General features: G+C 45.0%; 2 protein-coding genes and 2 pseudogenes across 11 annotated transcripts in view; 1 reads left to right on the forward strand and 3 right to left on the reverse strand.

The window, feature by feature from the left end:
* Positions 1–19423, forward strand: part of LOC102142032 (arf-GAP with GTPase, ANK repeat and PH domain-containing protein 5) — a 149172-nt gene that overhangs the window by 80503 nt on the left and 49246 nt on the right.
* Positions 1–19423, reverse strand: part of LOC102120061 (glutamate dehydrogenase 1, mitochondrial-like) — a 516922-nt gene that overhangs the window by 9383 nt on the left and 488116 nt on the right. For 3 of the 10 annotated variants that reach the window (XR_012417679.1, XR_012417677.1, XR_012417678.1), the window contains exons 2-8: positions 19328–19409; positions 14962–15017; positions 12446–12555; positions 9110–9204; positions 2453–2590; positions 2227–2364; positions 1720–1891 (exon numbers count right to left, since the gene is read on the reverse strand). The exons of 1 other annotated variant lie outside the window; for it this stretch is intronic. Coding sequence is in view for 1 of the 9 variants with exons in the window: in XM_074001567.1 (XP_073857668.1) it covers positions 1720–1781 (62 nt within the window). In the remaining 8 variants the exon portion in view is untranslated. Of the gene's footprint in view, positions 1–708; positions 833–1719; positions 1892–2226; positions 2365–2452; positions 2591–3903; positions 4370–9109; positions 9205–12445; positions 12556–14961; positions 15018–19327; positions 19410–19423 lie in introns of those variants that run through there. 6 more of the 10 variants (XR_012417691.1, XR_012417690.1, XR_012417680.1 and 3 more) reach the window with 5 other exon arrangements.
* On the reverse strand, positions 15241–16433 carry LOC135965063 (uncharacterized; annotated as a pseudogene).
* LOC102141382 (dual specificity protein phosphatase 8 pseudogene) lies at positions 16828–18768 on the reverse strand (annotated as a pseudogene).

The raw sequence follows: 19423 nt of genomic DNA on the forward strand, positions 1-19423 counted from the left end.
CTTTTACACCGTTGGTGGGACTATAAACTAGTTCAACCATTGTGGAAGACAGTGTGGCGATTCCTCAAGGATCTAGAACTAGAAATACCATTTGACCCAGCCATCCCATTACTGGGTACATACCCAAAGGATTATAAATCATGCTGCTATAAAGACACATGCACACGTATGTTTATTGCAGCACTATTCACAATAGCAAAGACTTGTAACTAACCCAAAGGTCCATCAATGACAGACTGGATTAAGAAAATGTGGCACATATACACCGTGGAATACTATGCAGCCATAAAAAAGGAATGAGTTCCTGTCCTTTGCAGGGACATGGATGCAGCTGGAAACCATCATTCTCAGCAAACTATCGCAAGAACAGAAAACCAAACACCGTATGTTCTCTCTCATAGGTAGGAATTGAACAATAAGACCACTTGGACACAGGAAGGGGAACATCACACACCAGGGCCTATTGTGAGGTGGGGGTACGGGGGAGGGATAGCATTAGGAGATATACCTAATGTAAATGACGGGTTAATGGGTGCAGCACACCAACATGGCACATGTATACATTTGTAACAAACCTGCACATTGTGCACATGTACCCTAGAACATAAAGTATAATTAAAAAAAAGTTTTTTAATAAACTTTCACTCCTGCTCTATTAAAAAAAAAAAAAAAAGATGAGTTTTGGAGAACAAGATTATCAACATTCACTGAGCAAGTGGTAGTTAGAATCCCTTTCATATTTGAAGGTCAAACAGCCATAGCTGACATGATTTAGATTATTCAGTCACTCAAAGTAAGATACTGTCACTCCTCCAGCATTCAAGTAGAGATCCTACACACAAAAATAAGACACCAAAGAAATTAGAAGATGATGGTTTTAGTAAAAGCTTAAAATGAACCTAAGACCTTAACTTCAATACCAAGGTAGACTGAACTTCAACTATCACAAATATATTTTAGCTAGTGTCAGGAATTTCACACTTAATTTAACACTCCTCCCCACCCCGCCCAATTCCATCTAACGCTTTTTCTATTTAGGGAAAAAAAGATCATTGTTTGGCTTATTAATCAATGAATGTTAATAATCTTTGGTTAGAGCCTCTTCTCTACCAGAAGTTCTCAGACTAAATGGCTTGCCCACCAACCAATTGGATTGGACCGTCCACAGGGCCTCTCAGAAGACAGGATTCTTTCTCCTATTACCTAAGGGTAGCCCATTTCAGTTACGTTAAATGTCTCAAGTGCTTTCAGCAAAGGGGGTTCTTTAAAATGCATCCCAAGCCCACACTAATTTCTAATAACTTTTTGGTGTAGACTCATGCGTACCTGCTAAAAAACCTGAGCATGTGTGCCTCATATTAGTTTTCTGAGTAAAGCTGGAAGGGGCACTTGAAATGCATAAGGTTAGGAATCATACAGAAAATCTTAGAACTTAAGTTAGAATAGTGTTTCTAACACAGCACACATTTCTATAACCAGACTCTTAGAAGGCTAAAGACATTCAGTAAACAGCCTGAAATTGGAATAAATGTTTAGATCACAGTGAAAAGTGACAGGCTTAGAATTAACCATGCTTCTACTATATTTTCTGAAAAATGAAATAAAGATGAATTCACTAGAGCTTGGGAGACTAATAATTCCTCTCTTCCTCCAAATTCCCTGCAAAAGACAATTATGATTCTAAGTACATATAAAGCCTAATAAATATAGATGACCTACTGGAATAACATTAATGTTTCTCTCCAGGAAGATCTTGTCCGCTTCTGGAGTTGTTGGCCCATTGGCACCTTCAGCAATGATCCGCAAGAGAGTCAGGAACATAGAGAAATGCCAACAACACCGTCAAATCCCCTCCACTGAGGGCAAGAGATGTGCATATATGAACAAGGGCCTGTGGAGAGAAGCACAGTTTCAGTTAAAATTAAATAGAGGTTATTTTGCTCTGCAAAGTGTATAAAACTACCTTTCACTTTTCTATTTATCTAGGTTTTTTTTTTTCTTTTTAACAGGAGTGTCAGGCAGATGCGTTTTTTTGGTAATGGTTGCACAACTCTGTGCAGGGAGCTAAAATTCATTAAATTACGTACTTTAAATGGGGGAACTGTACGGAATGTGCAATATATGCCAATAAAGCTGCTAAAAAGAAAATTCAATCAGACTCTTCTATGATCCCCCTAATGTCATTCACATTGATAATATTGGTTCCAGTTTCTATAATGTTGTCACCTTGGCTTTGACTCTGGGTGCGTTGGATTTGGTCAACTGCTTCTCACTGGCAGCTGGGATCAGTATGTCACAGTCGGCCTCCAAGATGTTTCCTTCATAGGGCTTTGCCTTGGGGAAGCCCAGAATGGACCCATGTTGCTGCCATTGATTGAAAATCACAATTAATAGCTGCACCAGAGTTTAAATGTTTATATTTAGTGTCTATGCCATAAAAATGTATTAATACCAATTTGAAGTCTTCCAGTTCCTTTGGGTCAATACCATCTGGATTCCATATACTCCCATCAGACTCACCAACAGCAATACATTTAGCACCAAAACGATGTAAATATCTCATAGAGTGTTGGCCCACGTTACCAAATCCCTGTAAAGAACAATTATCCATGACACAAAAATTAAAGTCCTGGTATAGACAACAAGAGTCATATTTTGATCAATGTAAATCCACATCCTGTTCATTTAGAAGCAATTCTCAAAATTCTTTTGCCAAAAAAAAAAAAAAACAAAAAACAAAACCACAATGTACTAACTAGTTTCTCTTCAACAATAAAATTCTCTGTTTAAGAATATGATGACTGGGCATGGTGGCTCACGCTTGTAATCCCAGTACTTTGGGAGGCTGAGGCAGGTGGATCATTTGAGGTTAGGTGTTCGAGACCAGCCACAGCCAACATGGTGAAACCCCATCTCTACTAAAAATACGAAAATTAGTCAGGTGTGGTGACCCATGCCTGTAATCCCAGCTACTTGGGAGGATGAGGCAGGAGAATCGCTTGAACCTGGGAGATTGAAGTTGCAGTGAGCCGAGATCGCGTCACTGCACTCCAGCTTGGACAGAGCGAGACTGCATCTCAATCAATCAATCAATAAATGGCAGTGGTATTAAATATACCACCAGGTCCTCAGACCTTGATGATCAGATGTTCCATGTTGTGAAAAGGGATGTCACTAATTTGGAGAAATACAACTTTTTTTTTTTTTTTTGAGACCGAGTCTCATTCTGTCACATGGGCTGGAGTGCAATGGCACAATCTCAGCTCACTGCAGCCTCTGCCTCCAAGGTTCAAGTGATTCTCCTGCCTTAGCCTCCTGAGTAGCTGGGATTACAGTCACCGCCATCATGCCCCGCTAATTTTTTGATTTTTAGTAGAGATGGGGTTTCACCATGTTGGCCAGGCTGGTCTCGAACGCCTGGCCTCAAGTGATCCACCTGCCTTGGCTGCCCAAAGTGCTGGGAATACAGGCATGAGCCACTGTGCCCAGCCACAACTTCTATCTCAAAGTAATTCCAACTTAATTAAGATTCTCCTAAGTAAAATACATGTTACCATATCAAACAAATTTGGGTCAATGTGTAAACCTTTCTATATACTTACAAAACTTAGAAAATCATGTTAAGAGACTTGCCCTTCTAGATACAATTTCAAGTTTGAATACTGACCAATATTTTGGTTGAATTTGGTGATAGTTGGTAATAGTTTCACATGTACTTGAGAGATACTTAAATCAGTTCTAGTTACATGAATCATACCAAGGTTCAAAAAACAAAAGATCTATTACTCTGAAAACCACCACTCTAAAATTTAAGAGATTCGAGATAACTGAATTTTAAAAGTACAATTCTAAAAACTTTACTTAATGTCTATCAGTTATTAAGGAAATTTTTTTTTTTTTTACCTGAATAACAAATGTTTTATCTCCAAACCCTGATGTCATTCCTAAAATGCTCATGTAAGAAGTTTCACTGATGAAGTTTTCAATCCCATGGAAGACACTACGGCCAGTAGCAGAGATGCATCCATGGATGCCCCCTTGGCTGACGGGTTTACCAGTAACACAGGCACGTGCATTAATATCCCGTAAGAGGCTGGGCGCGGTGGCTCAAGCCTGTAATCCCAGCACTTTGGGAGGCCAAGACGGGTGGACCACGAGGTCAGGAGATCGAGACCATCCTGGCTAACATGGTGAAACCCCGTCTCTACTAAAAATACAAAAAACTAGCCGGGCGAGGTGGTGGGCGCCTGTAGTCCCAGCTACTCGGGAAGCTGAGGCAGGAGAATGGCTTAAACCTGGGAGGCAGAGCTTGCAGTGAGCTGAGATTCGGCCACTGCACTCCAGCCTGGGTGACAGAGCGAGACTCCGTCTCAAAAAAAAAAAAAAAAAAAAATATCCCGTAAGAGGGAGTAATTGAAAGAATGAAATGTCAAGTCCAATTTCTCTGTTGAATGAAAATAATGAATTGAAGTCAAAGCACATTCTCATTTAATTAAAAATATGCTCATTAGGAGTGTGTGTATGAATGTATTTAAGGTACATTTTTACCAATAGAGACAAGACTCACTTTTCAGTTTTCTGTTCCTAGAAAATACAGTAAGTAGACTATATTTTCTTTTTTTGAGACAGAGTTTTGCTCTTGTTGCCCAGGCTGGAGTGCAATGGCGCGATCTCGGCTCACTGCAACCTCTGCCTCCTGGGTTCAAGCGATTCTCCTGCCTCAGCCGCTCGAGTAGCTGGGATTGCAGGCATGTGCCACCACGCCCAGCTAATTTTGTAATTTTAGTAGATACGGGGTTTCTCCATATTGGTCAGGCTGGTCTTGAATTCCTGACCAAAGGTGATTCGCCCACCTCAGCCTCCCAAAGTGCTGGGATTACAGGCGTGAGGCACCACGCCCGGCAAAGTAGACTATATTTTCTGACAGAAGAAACAGAGTGTAGGGATTGAACATCAAGTAAGTACAAATAACATCACAAAAGTAGAACTAGCTCAGCCTAAAGCTATCATTCCTTCAACAAGTGTTTAAGATCTACTAAATCAAGGTACATATACATCTCATTCACGAGTGTCTCAAAATCTACTATAAGACTCGAGCATGTCACCAAAACAGAGCCTGAGACAGGAAGAGGCTTTACAATTTTCTTGGATGGGAAGACTCAATGTTGTATTCTGCTACTTGTTAAAAAGAAGTTTTTAATATAACTTGATACTTAATATAACATGATATTGAAGTTCATCTAAGAGTAGACTAACGAAAGTATTTAATGAAATATTTTAAAAAAGGTATGTGTGGGTGAGAGTCCTGTGCTTCTGTGTGAGTAGAGTATCTTTGGTAGCAGTGGTTAGCTCTGCAAAGTGGAGATGGGGTTAGCAGTCTTCACCACCCATCTTTCTGTCCTCTTTCAATTGAAGATGTGTGTATATTCTTGTTCAAAAACACGTGTAATTAGAAAAAAGAAGAATAGGGCTCAGGAGGGTTTCCCTTCCAAGGCATCAAATACACTATAAACACGGCCCCAGAACACTGCAGAGTAAACTCATCAGTGAAGCAGGAGAAACTAGAGACAGTCTTATTTCGTATAGGCAATTAATATAAAATGAAAATTCATATAAAATTTTAAGTCAGTGGCAAAAGTATGAAATACTCAATAAACCTGTTGAAGCAATTTGCTATCCGTGTAAACAAAATAAAATGCCTTACTTCCCACCAAACCCCTAACTTCCAGCATATCCGTAACGTTACACCTGGCTGAGTTAAAAAGTGATCTGTTCTTTATCTGTATTGTTTAAATATTTTACAGAGAGAAATTAGAATTATATTATTTGTATAATAATACAAATACCAACAAAAAGGATGAAAGCAAGGACGAAAAATGCAGGCCAGTAAAGTGTTTTATAGAATTAGTAGTTTTCCCACAGTTTGCTTTCGTGAATAATTAACACTCATGAATACAGAAATGCAAACCGAGTGCCAAATGCTTTTCAACAGTGAGAGTGTAAATGCTGGAGCTGAAGGAAATACTGTCTGGGGTCAGGCCTGGCGCCAACTGCCAGGCTCCCCAGCATATGTAATGGTACTGAAAGCCCAGAGAAGAATACAATCTCCCACCAACACTGCACTTGTAGGGGGGGCTAGGAGAAAGAGGGCGGCACATTCCAGTTGACATCTAGAAAGGAGTAACAAAAACAACTGAATCCTTCCCGTTGGCCTTGATTTTAGATTTCTTATCACTTAAGGAAAACTATTCACCAGTATAGTTCAAGCGATAGTGCTTCACAAGACCTTCTTTTGCTGTTAGCACTGAGAATGAGCTACAAATAACATACCGTCCACTGGTTTGCACTATTCAACATAGTATCTTGCTTAAAAAGAACAAGAGACCGGCTGGGCGCGGTGACTTACGCCTGTAATCCCAGCACTTTGGGAGGTCCAAGCGGGTCTTGTTTTTAAGCAAGACACTACACTGAATAGTGCAAACCAGTGGGCAGTATGTTGTTATTTGTAGCTCATTCTCAGTGCTAACAGCAAGATAAAGTCTTGTGAAGCACGGCCCCTTGAACTCTACTGGTGAGCAATTTTCCTTCTTTAAGTGATAAGAAATTTAAAATCAAGGCCTAAGGGAAGGAAGCATAAAAAGGTGACAGGTAGAAAACTGTCCTTTTTGGGAGGGGCAGTTGAAACCACAATTGTTTGAAGTGTCTAATATTGTTCCTATTTTATTTCAGGGAGTTGTATAACTTACCTGATGTAATACCTATAGATATTTATTTTCTGGTACTTACTAAGGGCTATGTACAGTTCTAAGTGCATTAGATTATTATTCATCTAATCCTTATATGAGTCTCACAAAGTAGGTACCACTATTTCTGTCATTTTGCATAGGAGGAAATGGAGGCACAGAGACTTCCAGGTCACAGAACTGATGGGTGAAGGTGCCAAGGTTGGACTTCAGGTGTTCTGCCCATGTTCCCAGCCACAGCATGACATCACCTCAGGAAATGTCCCCATTTCCACATTCTTCCTCTTCTCCAAGGCCCGTCTTTTCACTATGAAAAGAATTCCCCAGGCTTTTATTCCCCTGGGGGACTTCACTGCCTCTACCACCCTGCATCTCTGCAGCATTGTCTCTCTCTTGCACCAGTGAATCTGTGGCTCACAGCCAGTACACATGCCAAAAGACAACAAAAACCCTTTTCTTTGGGTAACGGCCACTTTTCAAGCTGTCTTCTTTCTGCTTCTCTCCAGTGCCATTTTTCTTAGTTGGAGGCTATACTTCATGCCCTGCTTCCCTCTTCATATCCCCTTGCAGTCTGGGCCCCTGTAGTAGTCTCCTGCCCTCAAGTCTTCAAATGCACACTTAGCTGAGTCACACCTGCTTGAAACCAGCTCTTTGTTGGTTTCCCTGTGTTTTCAGGACAAAGACCAAAGTTCTCACAGTCACCTACCAAGCAGTAACCTGGCCTGACCCTTGTTTCTACTGGCCTTTCTTATACCACCTTTCTCTTTCTCAGCTCTGGCCACAATAGTCAGTCCTTAGCCTCCCAAGTTCACCCAGCTTCTGAACTTCAGAACCTTCCCTCAGGTAATTCCTTCTGTTCCAAACACTTGCCACTACCCCTCCCCTAGTCCATGCCCACACACCCGTCTGAGTGCAGACCAGAAGGCTGTATCTCCTAGGAGGCCTTTTCTGACCTTACCTTGAAAGGACTGAAAGGACTGGTTGGGCCTGTTATTCTTTTTTATAGCTTCAAAACAACTTCCAGCGATTTGTCCCAATTGTAGTGAATACCTGCTTACCCGTGGCCCTGCATGTAGTAGGCATAAATGTATTTTTTGACTCCATTTCTCTTCCTATTCCTCAAATGTTTCATTGTTTAAGGTTGCACCCCTTTCAGGGACAGGAGTTATGTTTCCTCTCATGTTCAGTTCTGTGGTACTACCTCTGCTCAGTCCCCAGATTCAGGTTCTCCTGGTTCTCTGTGACTCAACCTGGTCCCTTTCCTTAATTCCACATGTATCCAATCCAGTTTTGCTGAGTCTCTCTGTCACGTGCCTCACATGTGCCAATGCTCCTCTCCTGGTCCTCTGGCTCCTGGGCTCGGTGGAAAGGCGCTGACACCACGGGAGGTTCTCTCCTGGCGCCAGCACAGCTGGACACTGCTGCCAGCCTACTCTTCCCCAGGAAGGATCAGCAAAGTTTCTCCACTGACTACACGTAAAACACAAACACTGGTGCTTGGTGTTTTCATCCTGGTTCATTTACCTCTTCATTCTTACTTCCCTTATTTTTTTGAGAAAGGGTCTCTCTCTATTGCTCAGGCTGGAGTGCAGTGGCGCAACCACGGCTCACAGAAGCCTCAACCTCCTGGGCGCAAGCATGCCTTCCAGGTAGCTGGGATTATAGGTGTATACCACCATGCTTAGCTAATTTTTGTATTTTTTTGGAGAGACAAGGTTTCCCCATGTTGTCTGGGCTGGTCTCCAACTCCTGGGCTCAAATGATCCACCTGCCTTGGCCTCCCAAAGTGCTGGGATTACGAGAACGAGCCACTGCATCCAGCCTTCACTCTTACTTTCTATTACCTTTATAAATATGCCTTACCTTCAGACAATCTGAACTCTATTGTTTCTCTTCCTCTTATCCTCCAAATCTCTAAATGTTCATATTCTACCCATTTTCAAGGTCTAGCCCAAATATCTCCTCTAGAAAGTCTTATTTCAGAATTCATAATCTCCACCGTTGTATTACATTATTTCCATACCTTATCTGCTTATGCGCCTTAGTCCCTCTTTAAATGGAAGCCCTCTGAGGGAAAAATCAGAATTGGATGCTTCTTGATGTATGTTCTAGTGTCTTAGCATACAGAGTGGGCTGCCCTGGTCAGTAAGTGTCCTTTCCCAGTGACAAGTATAGGGCAGCATATAAGTAAAGCACCATTTGTGTTCGTTACGATTTAAGAACAGACAAGTAGACATAAAATAATATGCACATCAAGATTATGATCGAATGAGAGAAAAGCCCAGGGATTCTGATATAATCAGTCAAACTGTTAATTCTTGTAGACAGCAAATGCAGAAGCCTCGGGGCTTCCGGTGGGTACTCACATAGTGCCCTATGGTGCTGGCATAGGTATCAGCGATCCAGGACATCTCCCGCTCACCTGTGCTCATGTCTGGGGCAGGCACATCAATGCCAGGACCTGGGGACACAGGGAAAGAGCAGTGCACCAGTTTTTAAGAAAAATTCTTCTCGAACACAAAGATCCTTGCAAGTCTCTGTAATAACCAGGTTACCATGGCTAGAAAACTTTAGATCTCATTTAGGTAGCTAATCAAAGTCATAGAAATATTCATTAAATGTTTCACTATGAAACTTAGACACATACAACATTACCTAATAATTTCTCCCACTGGCATTTACTTGCTATATGTTTGGAAGTTAGCTATGTACAACAGATATAAGCCACTCCATAGGATTTCTGAGTGTGACCAGGGGATAATCAGTTTAGCTTCTCTTGACCTCATTTCACTAACAAGCAATTAGAGATAACAGTACCGTTGTGTTCTATATAAGCAGGATTATTATGGTTAGGGAGTTGACATGTATGAGACAGCACAGTAACATGCCGCTTAGTGGGGGTATAAGCCCTCCTTACCAAGTAGAGAAAAAGGGGAGAGAGTCACATTGCTAAAGCAATTGTGTTAAGCCTCATATTATTTTACTTGTGGAAGAACGTGGCTTTGACCTATTATTCGACACTCAGCACATATAAAATTTTAGCCCTTAGCTTTCAGTTCCCCAGATCGTAGCAAATTAAAGTGTTAGGCTAACAAATTAGCTTACAGGCAATAACAGGAATCACTGACTGCACTACTACTGACGGCTACAGTAAGATCTCTGATAAAAACATGTTAAGTGATGCTCACTCAAATCTGTAAAGGTGCAGAAATACTCCTCTCAAACATAGTAAAAATAAAAACAACCTAATTATCTTGTACATCAATTAAATGAACTATGGTATACCTATGCAAAGTACTAAACAGCCATTAGAAAGGGTAACTTATATCCATGTAAATTACTTGGAATTATCACGAACATACATATGGAAAAAGGCAGGTTTCATACAGCATGTATAACATGTTCCCACTTACAATTTTCTTTCTCTTCCCCTTTCTCTCTGCCCCCATATATATATTGTTTGTAACTTTCTATATTACTTCAATTGTACAATACAAACTCATCTTTACAAAAAGAAAAACACAACTTTAAAAATGGTTAAACTATTAGGCTGGGCACTGTGGCTCACGCCTGTAATCCCAGCACTTAGGGAGGGTGAGGAGGCCAGATCACGAGGTCAGGAGTTCGAGACCAGCCCGACCAACATGGTGAAACCCTGTCTCTACTAAAAATACAAAAATTAACTGGGCATGGTGGCAAGTGCCTGTAATCCCAGTTACTCAGGAGGCTAAGGCAGGAGAATCACTTGAACTCTGGAGGCAGAGGTTGCAGTGAGCCGAGATCATGCCACTGCACTCCAGCCTGGGTGATAGAGCAAGACCCTGTCTCAAAGAAAAAGGTTAAACTATTATGTCCCCCCATAAAATAATTAAAGTTCTTTCTAAGGGCTGTACCCAATTCTTACTATGAATTTTACTTTTTCATTGACAGAATCGGTATATTGTAATGTTTTTTCTTTAACTCAGGGGCCCAAGGCCTAGATAATCAACTTCTTTGAACAAGTTGTGATGTAATGGATACAGGGCTGGTATAAGACAACTTTGAAATGGTCAAGGATTGCTTTTTATACCCTAACCTTCTCCACCTCCCACCTAATCTGTAACTCTAAGTCTTAGCACCCTTTCCCTTAGTCACCTTAAAAATCTCATGAAGTCAACAACGACAACAAAAGACTTAAAAAAAAGAATCTCATGAAGTCTAACCTACCCAAACCTATCCTTCATGAGAAGTCTAACCCCACACAGCACTTGGAAAGATTAATGCCATATTCTAGCCTCATCCACTGATAAAAGGGCTCTCTGGTGCTCTCCAGCTCCTATTTGCTCACTTTCCATTCCTTTAGTGACATAACTCTGCTGGAGGTCAGTACAACTTTGTTTAATCACTCCTTTTCTCCCAATGTACAAGTGACAAATTGGTCCTGAATCTTTCTACAGGTATCTACAAAGGTATTATGCTTGCTTTAGGATTCAATAAGCTTGTTACCTCAAACAGCAATTCCAACTAGGCCAGGGCAGTGGCTTATGCCTATAATCCCAGCACTTTGGGAGGCTGAGGGAGGAGGATGGCTTGAGCCCAGGAATTTGAGACAAGCCTGGGCAACATAGTGAGATCCCATCTTGATTAAACAGTATATTTAAAAAACAAAAAACTGGCTGGGCGTAGTGGCTCACGCCTGTAATCTCAGCACTTTGAGAGGCCAAGGTGGGCAGATCATGAGGTCAAGAGATCGAGACCATCCTGGCCGACATGGTGAAAACCCGTCTCTACTAAAAGTACAAAAATTAGCTGGGTGTGGTGGCGTACGCCTGTAGTCCCAGCTATTCGGGAGGCTGAGGCAGGAGAATTGCTTGAACCAGGGAGGTGGATGTTGGCAGTGAGCCGAGATCACACCACTGCACTCCAGCCTGGCGAAAGAGAGACTGTCTGAAAAACAAAAAAAACCAAAAAAAAACAAAAAACAATTCCAACTGGAGAAAGGCTCTGGCAAGTGGCAAGTCTGAAGCACAGTTTGTAAATCAGAAACATATAATGATAAAATCCTTCTTAAAAGCAGTCTATACATGCTAAACATGAAACAGCTTCACCCACCCAAAACAAAAATCACAAGTCTATTAATTATTAGGCTTATTAGTTTTCTACTCCACACAAAACTAATGTATAGGGATGCACAGATTACAAGTAGTTCCTGAATAACATATACATCATTTATTTTTTAATTTTTATTTTTTGAGATGGAGTTCCACTCTTGTTGCCCAGGCTGGAGTACAATGGCATGATGTCAGCTCACTGCAACCTCCGCCTTTCAGGTTCAAGCAATTCTCCTCCCTCAGCCTCCTGAGTAGCTGGGATTATAGGTGTCTGCCACCATGCCTGGCTAATTTTTTCTATTTTTAGTAGAGATGGGGTTTCGCCATGTTGGCCAGGCTGGTCTCGAACTCCTGACCTCAGGTAATCCACCCACCTCAGCCTCCCAAAGTGCTGGGATTACAGGCATGAGCCACTGCGCCCGGCCTAACAGGTAATTCTTATATAGAGAATGGGTCTGAGGCAGAAGTTCATCTTTTTTAAAAAAGCAACGTTTCTAACAGCATGTGACTAGAGTAGGAGATGAAAGGGTAATTTCGGTACACAGAGATATAAGGGGATGAGAAGGGAGGAGACATCAGGGTCCTGCAGAGCTTTACATAGGTGATACTTACACTCACACAAGAGAGTGAACATGGACCTTTCAAAAGCTTTTCCAAAAACAGAAGAGGAAGGAACACTCCTCAACTCATTCCATGAGGCTAGAATTGTCCTGATACAAACACTAGACAAAGACATCATAAGAAAACCATAGATCAATGTCACTTACAATAGTATTAAAAAGAATACTTAGTCATAAGAATTCTACAGTGAGAACTACAAAACATCATTGAAAGAAATCAGAGACCTAAATAAATGGAAAGACATCTCATATTCAGCATTGGAAGGCTTAATATAGTTAAGATGGCAATACTGGTTGAGTGCAGTGGCTCATGCCTATAATCCCAGAATTTGGGGAAGCTGAGGTGGGAAGACTGCTTGAGCTCAGGAGTTTGAGACCAGTCTGGGGTACACGATGAGACCTTGTCTCTACAGAAAATTAAAAAATTAGCCAGGCGCAGTTGCGCATGCCTGTGGTTCTAGCTACTTGGGAGGGTGAGGTGAGAGGATTGCTTGAGCCCAGGAGGTCAAGGTTGCAGTGACTGCTGCCTGGTACTCCAGCCTGGGTGAAAGGGGAGGGTAGGGAAGACGGCAATACTCCACAAATTGGTGTACAGATTCAATGCAATTCCTATCAAAATCCCAGCCTCTTTTTTTTTTTTCGTTTTGTTTTGCAGAAATTTACAAGCTGATGCTAAACACACATGTGACAGGATCAGGGCTCAGGCTCAGATCTGACCCTCAATCTGACACTGTCTGTGGAAAGGGCAGTCAGGAAATAACAGATAAATAACATCAAACTTGAAGGTTTGCCTAGGAGTGAGAGAAAAAACTCCCTTTGCCTACCTCCTAGGCTTCAATGCTGTCTGGGCCCAGATGTCAGTTTAGCTGCATCCTGGGTCAATGAGGCTTTTGCGCATTAAGCAAATAAATCAAATTACTAGAGTTTAAGCTGTGTTTTCTTTCAGTATTCCAAGGAATCACTTTTTGACCTTTGGAATTATTAGGTACTTGTCAATTCTGATACAATTAAGCTGGAGATATTGCAGATATGGGCGATAAATATGACTGAAAAAAGTCTGAAACCATTCAAGATTGTTAAGTGTGTTTGAGATTTAGGTGAAGAGGAAAGACCTTATAAAAATTATGAAGGCTATTAACAGGCTGAATATAACTTTGATTTGCCACATCTCAGAATCAGTAGGTATTCCTGTAAAAGTGTGAGGGAGGTAGTTTAACTCATGTTAACTTATGTTAACAGGCTCCGTGCAATGATGCACAAGTTCACAGTAGTGCTGGGGATGTGGCACGTCAAAGGCCCAAATGCCTTTTATTATGAAAGATAGGCCAAATCTAGTCAAGTTTTAGAGTTACCTATACTTACTGTATTTCTATATTAGGTTATTTCACGACATTCATTTCATGACATTTTTTACCTAAAAATGAATCTGAATAGCTTTCTTTTCTTTCTTCTTGAGATGTGGTCTAATTTTGTTGCTCAGGCCAGAGTGCAGTGGCACGATCACAGCTCACTGCAGCCTCGACCTCCCAGGCTTAAGTGATCCTCCCATCTTAGTAGTTGGGACCACAGGCATGCAATATCACGCTTGGATAATGTTTTCATTTTTTTTAGAGATGGGGTCTTGCTATATTGCCCAGGGTGGTCTCAAACTTCCAGGCTCCCATCCTCCCGCTTCAGCCTCCAAAAATGCTGGGATTACAAGCACAAGCCACCATGCCCAGCCTTTATAGTTTAATTTCATAGGAACTTGTCCATGGTGGAGGAAATGCTGATAAAGGAAAGTAGAGAAAAATACACTTTATTTCCTATTTAAGTCGTCCTTATTTTGTTTAACTATACTGATACTGATAGGGCATTCTATTATTAAGTAACTATTAACATTCTATTAACTATACTGATAGGGCAAGCATTCTATTAAGTAATTATGTATATTCTATTGAAACAAATTAGAAGCCTTCTAGATAAAAAATATATATAGAAAGGTTTAAACTGCTTGAAAAATTAAAGGATAAATGACAAATATTTACATATCATAGAAAAGAATACTCAGATCGTACACAAAGAACATATAAACACAGATAATAGTAAGATACAAAAACATCAAGCAAACGAAGATTAGTATCTTCAGAAATGTTGTATGTTTAGCAAAAGCTCCTATAACAAATAGTAGGAGGCCGGGCATTGTGGCTCATGCCTGTAATCCCAGCACTTTGGGAGTCTGAGATGGGTGGATCACCTGAGGTCAGGAGTTCAAGACCAGCCTGACCAACATGGCAAAACTGTATTTCTACTAAAAATACGAAAATCAGCTGGGCATGATGGCACATGCCTGCAGTCTCAGCTACTTGGGAGGCTGAGACAAGTGAATTGCTTGAAGCCGGGAGGCGGAGGTTGCAGTAAGCCGAGACTGCACCATTGCACTCCAGCCTGGGTGACAGAGCAAGACTCTGTCTCAAAAAAACAATAAAAACAACAACAACAAAAAACAAGTATCACTTTCATACTTACGGTATAGTTCTTGGGATTGATCTTAACACCAGCTTTAGCATCCCCAAATGGCACATCTGAAAGAGAAGACTGATGGTTGCTATTCCATATAAAGTTTACGAAAGTAAAATGACAGAAAGCACCACACAATTTTAGAAAAACGTGATGCTTTAAGCTTGAATTTCTGAAAGTTCAAGAAATAAACCTACCATCGTTTTCTAAACTGTACGTTAAACAACATTTTATTGAACAGGAATTGTTCAATAACATTGGCTAGCCAAGTTCATATATATATATATTTTACATAATAATAATTAAGCAATAATAATAAATACTTCAACCTTTAATCCATAGATTGCAAATACAACAATGATAGCTTATTTTGTTGGGGAACAGGAGTGGGTTGGGACAGAGGGAAAGGGAACAGGACTTTTGCTGAAAGGAGGGATGATAGGAACACAGGGCTGTGAGTGAAAAGAAGAACAAATAGAAGAAACCACAGAGAGGGCGGCTGGCCGGGCCAGGGCGGGCGCCTCCCTGGCCCTGCTCCTGGACTCAGGTCTGGGTCCTGCCTGGGTGCCCCTCCTGCCAAGGCCCTGGCCTCTTCCCAGGGTGGCTGGCTCAGTCCTAGACCCTAGGACATCTGAAGGGCAGGGGTCCCAACGGCCCGAGAGGGTATGGGGCAGGGGCAGCAGGCTGACCCACCTGGGCCCAAAAGCCACCATTTGGGGGCTGGCATGCTGCCTAGAGAGAGCTGCCCTGGGAAAGGGGCGCACAAGAGTTTCTCTCCTCAGAGGCCCCCATGCGGGTCGGGGCAAACAAGCGGGCTTTATCTGCCTTGAGGCAGCGCTCCCTAAGTGAAGCAGGTCTACCCCAGAAGCACAGGGGCTTGGTTGGCACCTGAACTCCCTGTGCGAGGCAGCACCTGCTCATGGAGCCCCTCAGCCTGCAGGTGCACACCTGATTTCCAAGTCCTGCCTGGGGCCTTGCTAGGTGGGGGACAGACCTGGAATAGGACCCTAAGCCCACTGCCTCCTCATACCTGGCGGTCCAGGGCTCCCTGCCCAATGGAGCCAGCACTGGCTAGCCAGGCCCCTCCTGCCTGACCCCATGAGGCCAAGCTCCTCTCCTGCAGTAGTGCCGCCCTGCCCGGCAGGCAGCTCTGGGGGCATGGGCAAAGGAGAAGGGAGGGCCGCAGCCCTCTGGGAATGGCCTTTCTGAGCCACTCAGTGGCTGGACTGGGGCTCTGGCAGGAGTGGGGGGCATTAACACCCCATCCTCCCCTGGGCTCTACCTCATCTGATGCTCCCGAAGCCCCTGCCCCAAACCCCTACACACTCTGTTCTATACCTCAGCCCCTCTGAACACCCTGGCACCATGGGGCCCAATGCCTGTCCTTCCCCGAGAGGGAACAGCTCTGGAGCAACGGGCAGCGGGGTGCCCTCCCTGCCATCAAGATTTGGTGCTTGGAGCTGGTAGAGGGCTGGTCGCATCTCTCTGGGGCACACCAGTTCCTGCTTCCCCAACCTATGGCTTTGGTGCAGAGCCCCAAAGGAGAGAGCAGGGGAAGTGGGTGGCGGAAGAAGGGGGGATCTGCGGCTCAGTTTGTGGCAAATATGTTTTTGTGTGTGTTTTTTTTTTTCCTTTTTTTACCTTGTTCTTGTGTAAAAAGTGCATGAAAGCTCGGCAGCCTATGCAAACATCAGCAGTGTTTCCAGGGGCGGGGGAACTGGGAGGGGCCCCAGGCCTGGCACCCAGCTTGCGACTGAAGGTGGCCTTGTATTGCTTAGAAACGTGTGTTTCAGTTTAAATACCAGACAGTAAAAATAGAGCTCGAGGACCACCTGCACTGTTGCCAAATCATTGCCAGAATGAACAGCTTAAATAAATAAACAATAGAAATATATACTTCTCGATAAAAACCACAGTGAAACCGTTTACCTTTCTTTGCATTATATCTAATAAATATTTGTAACGGGCCCGGCTGCGGGCGGCAGAGCCGAGGGCAGCGGAGGGGTCAGGACACCTCCATGACCTCCACGCTGCCCGAGAAGCTCGCCTGCTTGCCCAGGGCAGCCAGCTCCTCGCTGCGCGCGCGCGCCCCTCCATGATGCCCTCCTCTAACTCCATCTGGCAGCTGCAGCACTTGAACTGCCGGGACCAGCTCGTCGGGCCAACCGGTCAGAGCGTCCGGGGCTCGGTCCTCGCTGCCTCCCGCGGCGGCAGCGACCTGCCCTGGTCCCGGGGCGCCCGCCCTGCCTAAGGGCGCAAACAGCACTCTGCCTGCTCCCTGCGCGCCCTCGGGGCTGAAGCACCAGGGCCTGTCGGGCGACTGCTTGCCCGGGGAGTCGAGCGGTGGCGTCCAGGCTTCGGGGCCCGCCAGCTGGCCCGGGCCGGGCAGCCTGGGTGCAGACAGGGCCTAGAGGCCGTGCAGCGGAGTCTGCCGGGCCTCATTGCTGAAGTTCAGGCCCAGGCTGTGCGCTGGGGAGCGCGGACGGAAGGGGCAGCCGACTGGGAACTGGGGCCTGGGGCCGCCCCGGCTGGGCAAGGGCAGGCTCAGCGCGGCCTCGACGGGCTGTGCAGCTTCCAGAGTTTCGGGGCCTCGCCGGGGTCGGGGGACCAGCCTGGGGGTGTTCGCTAACTTGATGTACAGCGAGAAGGAGCGCTTGAAGCTGTTGGTATCCTGTAGGCGGTCTGAGAAGAGGTGCAGGCCACGCAGGCCCTGCTGCAGCGCGCTGGTGGCTGGGGGCGTGGGGGCTCCCCGCCTGCGCTCGGGCAGCCCTCCCTGGGAGACGCACTCCTGGTGGCAGCGCTCTCTGAGGTAGGTGGTGGCAGCCGTGGCAGCGGGGTCCCCGGCCGCAGGGCTGGGCGGAGGCTCCGGCGTTCCTGAGGGGGTGCCCTCATCGTCCCGGGGGGCGGCCGGCAGCTTCAGGCTGCGCTCCTACTCCAGCAGCTGGCCCAGGAAGTTGAAGCTGGGCGAGACGGACGGACGCCGGTACTTCATGAACCTGTAGGCGTCGTTGGCGGATATGCCCATGGTCTTCATGATATAGGCGATGGCGATGGTTGCACAGTGGCAGATGCCGACCAGACAGTGGACGATGACTTGGCAGCTGGACAGCTTGGGTTTATAGATGAAGTCGACAGACTTGTCCAGCCAGGGCAGCAGCTTTTCATAGTAGTTGTCGTTGATGGGAACCCGCATGCAGCGGCTCTGGTAGATGAAGTCAGGCTTGGGGCAGGAGTTGCTGGCATTGAGGACGTAGCTTATTCCATTCTGCGTCATCAGATCCTTGTTCAGGACGTCTTTCGGTGAGCCCAGGTAGAGGTGAGGCAGGATGTAGGTCAGGCCCACGCTGGGCAGGGGCAGGCAGGGATGGAGAGGCTCATGGGTAGCAGGGCAGCAGGCTTGCCCTGGCAGAGGCCAGGGAAGCAGGAGGAGAAGGTGGCGAAGCCCCCTGCGAGGATGGCCACGCTGCCCGAAGCAGCCGTCCAGCTTGCTCAGCAGGATGGAGAGGAAGCTGTATGCAGCCAGCACGCTGGCGTCCCCTGTGCTCTGGTCATAGACCACCACGTCCTGTGGCTTTGTGGCCTCCACCTGGCTGCGTGTGGCCGGCTGGATGAACTCCACAGTGGTCACCTTGCCCTTCTGCAGCCGCCACTTCACCAGCTCGGAGCAGCAGATGTTGACGGAGCTGAGCACATGCCAGCTGTTGTACTCCAGTAAGGAGCGGCTATCGATGACCAGGCCCCCCCAGGCCCGCCCCGCAGCAGGCTGGCCAGCTTCTTGGCGTCCATCACCTTCCTCGGGAGCTGGTCTCCGGCCATGGTGGGCCAATGGGTGGTGGGGAGGGTGACCCCTGAAATGAGGAGGGGCTGTTCGGATGGCCCAAGTGTGGCCCTGCGCTGGGAGTGACCTAGCACAGGTGCCGGACCTCGTTCGCGCTCCCCTCGGGGGCGCCCCGGGGGAACCGCGCTGCGCTCAGGGCGCCAGCTCGGCTGCGCAGTCCATGGGCCCTTTGGCGGGGGCCCGTGCAGCCGGGGCAGGGGCGGGGGTCTCATATATAATCAGTGGTCTTTACAACTTCTAAAAGATAATAGGTTATTTACTATCCTTCTACTATAATTTGGTCTTATTTACAGAATGTGTTAAGGAATTGAAAACAAAGATCTAGACTTAAAATGCAATTAGCTCCTATTTTAAAAAATCCCCCACGTAAAAAAAGGCTAAATTTTAATTTAGACTAATTGAAAAATGATGCAGGTCTTAAAGAGTACGACTTAAAAAAAATCAGTTCTGATAAGGTATATTTCTATAGCATCTTAACAGTAACCATATGTGTAAACACATTTCCCCAGAGTTCTCATAAGAAAGGCGATCACTTACCAACCACTGCACACTTGTATGTGATCAGGAGAAGCCAAAGTTTTTACTTCATCTACACTCACATCAGTGCTGTAACGGATACCTGGTGGTGGTTTT

Source organism: Macaca fascicularis, chromosome 9 (assembly GCF_037993035.2).
Source record: "Macaca fascicularis isolate 582-1 chromosome 9, T2T-MFA8v1.1".
Classification (NCBI taxonomy): domain Eukaryota; kingdom Metazoa; phylum Chordata; class Mammalia; order Primates; family Cercopithecidae; genus Macaca; species Macaca fascicularis.